Here is a 5,972-nt window from a genome sequence, read left to right on the forward strand (position 1 = left end):
TCTAAGTTCAAAGCTCAAAATCCATTTTACACTCTGTAACATATGCTTATGATTGGACTAATTTAAACTTAATCATCTTCACTTATTAATATAAAACAAACGAATAATTTCATAAGTCATTTGTAGTAACTGCCCCTAGTAGCATTACTTGTGAAAAAGAAGAATAAGGTACTTTAGGTCTTACGCAGATCTCACTATTACACATTGTTTGTGCAGATCTAGCTTTTTATAATTTGAGCAACTCTTTTCTCCAACCCATCAATTTTGAAATTTACTAAACATAGAAGCTTACACATGACCCACAAAAATAAATAAGAAACTTGTGCTTGAAGGGGAGTGCAGGGTGGGTCTTTTGGTTGAGTTTGATTTTATCTGAACGTGGGCCTGAAAATTTGTGATTATGAAGTTGATTTTGGTCGTGAAAGTTTGATTTTTTTATTTTTTAAAATTCTAGTTTCAGGGCAAGTAGCATCTATTTCCTCCTCTTTCTGTTTATTGTAGACTGAAAAATAATTTCTTATGCAACCATAATTGAATTGAATAAACTCACGTATGGTAACAGTGTTAGATAAACACCCCTAGATGGAGTTAGCGTAGGTCATATAACCTTTTTGCCTTTCTTAAACTTTTAACACAGCTAGCTGTCACAGGAAACTAAAAAAACCGTGTTTCATTCATCTGAGAAGGGGTGACCAAAGACATGGATGTGGTCGAGAAATTTTTGTACAAAATTTCTTTATCTTCGTTATATTTATGAGTAAATCAAATGGTGAGGAGCTATTCACATCATATCATGAATACTATTTACGATAGGGAGAGCAATAAGAACAAAATATTGAAAAGCCACTGGAAAAGAATAGGTACTTGAATCTAGCCATCAACAATGCTCCCATTCATACTTGAATCTGTGCCCGAATGACGGTCCACAGAAGTATAATCTGGAGATGCAGTAAAGGACGTAGCTGGAGTGGATTCATCATCTCCATGTTCAGAGGCTGAGCTAGCAGCATCCATCTCCTTCCCTGGACACTCATCTTGAACACATTCAGCAATCTCATTGGTGAAATTTTCAAAATCATGACTCCTGTTTAAGGGTGTCACGTCTTCTTTCTTGACAACATTAAACACAATACCATTATGGATCATTTCCGGCTGCAAAAAATCACCTGCAGTCACCAGTATGCGGGACCCATTGACCACCCTGTTGCCAATTTCCCTTTGCTCAGATTCTGTGCTATCGGAGTTCCTATCCAGTGTTGTGAGCCTGGGGTTACGATACTGAAAATCATTAGGGTTAGCATGACTCACTAAGCCTTTATTTGGTTCAGTGTCAACTTCCAAGTTTTGGAGAAAATCAATGAACATATTTGCCGAAGTAGTTCTCATCAAAGGCCCACCAGATCTTGTCCAAGAGTGCAAATCAACACTTTCAGAGTCACTGTCACTTCCTTCGTGTATGCCACGGTGGGTCTTCCAAGTTTTACCACTGGCCACATTAGAACTGCTAATGCTTTGGTGCAATGAGGAAGCAACATCAATAAGGTCCTCAAGGGAACCGGTCGAATTCTCCCGTGCAATGCAATTCCATGAAGGAATTCTTCTTGAAGCACTAAACCTGACAGTACTTGACAAACCATGAGAAGCAGAAGCAGCTCTCTCAGCCATTCTCCTTAGTCTTCTCATATGATTGAGAATCACAACACACTCATCAAGGGCAAGCTCAATGCCACAATTTGCTTTAATGGCTGAAAGTTTCTCCCAGGTACATCTTCTCCCTTGGTTGGCTGCCTTTTGAAGCTCTCCATAAGAAGGGTTCTGTATAATTTTGGTGTACTGGAACAGAACACCAGCAAGACAAGAGTACAAGTTAATCACTAACTAACAGAATCATCTTTTAGTAAATGATGCATAAATAACCTAAACCTTTAGTAAAAATGTATTATTGGAGAAAGAGTAATGGCTACCATGATGTGTATATATATATATATATACACACACACACTGTTCAGTTCTCTCCATGTGTAACAAAACCACATCTTCTCTCTATTTTCTCTATTTCCTTCTTTTGTATTGCACTCTCTGTTGTGGGAATCAACGGATTGAAGTACCATTTTAAAACACTACCAACATGCCTCTAGCTCATTAATGTAATATGACCTATCCCAATCCCAATTCTTTTAAGCACCCAATATTGTGCAACATCTGCATGCTTCGAATGATAAAATTCGTTTGTGCATTCACCTTTTTCAACGTTGTTGTTGTAGTTCAATTGTCTTTTGATTCCCACAACAGAGTGCAGTACAAAAGAAGGAAACAAAAAAAAAGAAATGTAAAAAACAGAGGAGAAGAAAAAGACATGGTTTCATTACAAAGTTCATATTTTGTCACATATTCCTCTATTTTGTAACCGAAGGCTTGGAAACCCCTAGCACTTTCATTTGAATTGGTATCTAGCTGAAGTTATTTTCTCCTTAATTATCTAGCCGATATTTTAATGTTCGTAGGTACATACCTGAGCAAGAGTTGCAGGCATAACAACAGTCACATCACCTTCCCAGTCTTGAGCAAACAACTTAGCAAGTCCACCTAATGGAAAACCAAGTTCCAGTATTTGATTACACCTATGTTTCACCTCCATCTCCACAAGATGGGCAAGCTGAAAAAAATAAAACATCCTAATTTGATACAATCATTATGTAGTAAGAGTGGTTAACAAGTTTGATGCCTTATAAATGATGAATGGCCACTAGCAAAGCATACAATACAACCACTTCCTATTCATGCCTAATTTTCACAGTATATATTTTGAAATTAAAAATTCCTATATATGCTGCTAATATTCAGACTAAAATGCATTTTTGTCACTGGAACGAATAGGAGGAACCAACAGAAATGAGGGAAATTTTACAACTGTTTCAACGCATAGGTTATGCTACAAACATAGCCTGTAACTACATTCTTCAATTAAAAAATGCAATTGCATGATGCGACAATATTGGGTGATATTGCAAATAGGTGAGCAATGATCTCTTATTGTGATTAAAAATATGCATGGATTTCCCCTACAAGTTTTCAGGGAGTAAAACTCCACAGGTTATTTTCTCCATCAATAAATAACAAGTACACGACGCATCATATTTCAGAGACAGAAGGAGACATGCACAGAACATCCAAATAACATGCATGAATAAAGCATAGAAAAGCCAATGGGTCAAATTAGTCTGAGAGAATGTTTTGCTCAACATATTTCTTATTCTTCCAAAATTTATATAAGAAAAAGTAAAAACAGAAATGAAAACAGGATACAGAAAACAATAAGAAATTGCTCTCTTTTCTATATAAACTTTTTGAAAACAGGAAACAGAGTGAAACTATAAAATATTTTTTCAAACCAAACTGGTCCTACAGCATAAACAGCATGATAAGAACAAGGAAGTAATCATCCATAAAACTTTTAGCAAACTGTTTAGAAAGTAAGTCAACCAGTGATAAACTATCTAACACATCAACTCAGGGCTTGGGGAGGGGAAGGGGGAATGGTAACAGGTAACGGGGGACTATAGAAGTGACAACTCATTTAAGAAGAAAATATACACATGACAATAAACATACATTGTGTTTGCACAAAAATCCAAGTCCATTAATATGTACCTTGGCAGCAAAGTTGCCCCCGTAAGTCCGCACAAATTCTTTCAATCTCAATAATGGTGCAATATGAGGGTTGGCCTGGCTAACTATAAAATGATTGACATTGAATAGTTCTTTCAACTGCATCATAGGTAAATCAATCTCCAAGCTACCATCCCTCCAACGGCGCGCTGGTGTGGAGCCCTCTTCGGGACCTAAGTTAAAAGGAGGATGGTAAGGAATAATTTCCCCACTTCTATCCTTTGCCATCAATTCTTGAGCCTCAAAAAGGCCAGGAAAGGCACAAGAAGCAGTGACTGCACTCCATATAACCACATGGGGTGAAGTCAAGTAGTTAAGACATCTAGGTGGTTCGTGCTTCCTTGGGGAACAAACTGTAATCCCAAGAATTCTACCTGTCATGTCATAAGCTTCTTGAAATGTAAGGTTGCTTGTTAGATGCCTCAACATCATTTGCAACTGTCTGATCTCATGAACAGCACCAAATGTCGTGACTCTCTTAACAACTGTAAAAATCCCACCCATTTGATCAAAAAATTGCAATGAGTGCCATGAATCTTCAAAAAAGCTCTGAAGCTCAGGCCAAGTCCTGGTGGCAACAACGGCACACATAATAGATCCCACGCTTGAACCAGCAATTATCCTAGGCAAGAGTTTATGTTCTACCAGTGTTTTAACTACACCCACATGAGAAGCTCCAAGAGAAGCACCCCCACTTAACAGCAAAGCTGTCCTCCCAAATGCATGCCTAGTTTCATGCATGAAAGCAAGCTTTTCTTCCAATGATAGTTCCTCTGAATCAGAATCACAGACCATTCTCAATTGAGTCGTTACTTCATCAATGTATTCCTTGATTAATTTGGGCACCTGAAGCCTACCCTTGTGTAGTTCAGGATTACACATATTACCTAAATTTCTAACAAGATCGGCACGCATACAAAAAAATATATCTCTAAGAGATCCCTCTTGCCGACGGTGGCGGAGCTCTTGAAGCTTGTTCCTCACCAATTCCACATCATAAAGGTCTGATTCATTCATCTTTGTTGTCTCTTTATCAAGCATCTTAGCTGCATGAGCCCACTCCTCATAGGTCAAAGCAGATCTCATCATGTTTCTCCAAAACTTCCTCCTATATGCCATTTCAGCCCTTACTTTCACATTTGTATATCGTTTCAACAAGAAAGCAATAATTGTCATCATTGCCAGTATCCCCTGAGGATTCCTAGGATGCAACCATGATATAAAGGATGCCAAACCCCCCCTAAACCTATAGAAGAGATCTAACAACACGTGAAATATCTGGTGCTTAAAGTGTGACATGGACTTACAAAATAGAACCCTGAAAGCAATTGATCTACCAAGAATGTCTGAAGGACCGATTGGAAAACCGTAAACCCTAGCCTCATTACTAATGTGATCCATTCTTCCTTGATCAAAAGAAAAACAATATCTTTCTCATAAATCAAAACTAAAAACTACCAACGTATTAATAATATACAATAAAGCCAGTCTCTGTATCTTCGATGTTAGAATCAAATAGTACACATTGTGAAAAGGCAAGGCTGATGAAAAGATTACAAAGAAAAGAATCTTCACTAGGATCTCACAAAATGATAAACGTGTGTGTTTGTCCTGTGTTTAACTCCAAAACTCGTATAATCCCTAACTTAAACCAAATCAAAATAAAAAGGAAACTAAAATAGAAAAGACTATGCAAATGAACAGTACTACAAGTTCTTGTTTTTCTTCCGACCCCAAGAAGCCTAAAAATCTTTCGAATAAAAAAGATGAAATTTTTAATCAAACCCAAGGAACCAAACCGTTGATTTCTAAAACAAATCTTAGTGAAGAGCCAAAAGGGTAACAAATTATTGGTCTTATAATTAGGAAGGGATGCAAGTGGGATAAGGGGGCATTGGAATCTGGGAAGAGGGGATAAGATACCCCATAGGGTGACAGGGAGCCTCGTCACGAAAATGATGACGTGGAATGAACATCCAGATTTATGGTTCGTTAGAGAATTGACTCAGATAAAGGAAAAAAGAAAATGTCACAGAAAAATATGATTTTGGTTTGCTTTTAAGATGCAACTTGAAGCGTTGGAGCTTTGTAATTGGACAATAACGTGATCCAATTATAGTTTGTTTCAGACACTGAAAACAAACGACAAAAACATGCTCTTTATTTTCCTTCTAAGAATAAGAAAGCAGCAGAAAACGAGCCACTCAACAAAAAATGTGTAGTTTAACAACTCCAATGATAATGGGGTTTTTCTTTCTGCACCCCCATATCTTGCATCTGCACCTCATAGGGGTATGTGAAAG

General features: G+C 37.5%; 1 protein-coding gene across 1 annotated transcript; it reads right to left on the reverse strand.

Moving 5' to 3' along the window:
- Nucleotides 1-642: 642 nt before the first annotated feature.
- Nucleotides 643-5,702, reverse strand: LOC137813992 (triacylglycerol lipase SDP1-like). The gene is made up of 3 exons (XM_068616505.1): nucleotides 3,652-5,702; nucleotides 2,513-2,656; nucleotides 643-1,833 (listed from the first exon to the last, which is right to left on the reverse strand). Exons 1-3 carry the CDS (start codon nucleotides 5,068-5,070, stop codon nucleotides 871-873), a joined length of 2,526 nt encoding a protein of 841 aa, XP_068472606.1. The 5' UTR covers nucleotides 5,071-5,702; the 3' UTR covers nucleotides 643-870.
- Between the last annotated feature and the right edge of the window lie 270 nt (nucleotides 5,703-5,972).

The sequence above is a fragment of the Phaseolus vulgaris genome, chromosome 1 (genome assembly GCF_000499845.2).
Source record: "Phaseolus vulgaris cultivar G19833 chromosome 1, P. vulgaris v2.0, whole genome shotgun sequence".
NCBI lineage: Eukaryota > Viridiplantae > Streptophyta > Magnoliopsida > Fabales > Fabaceae > Phaseolus > Phaseolus vulgaris.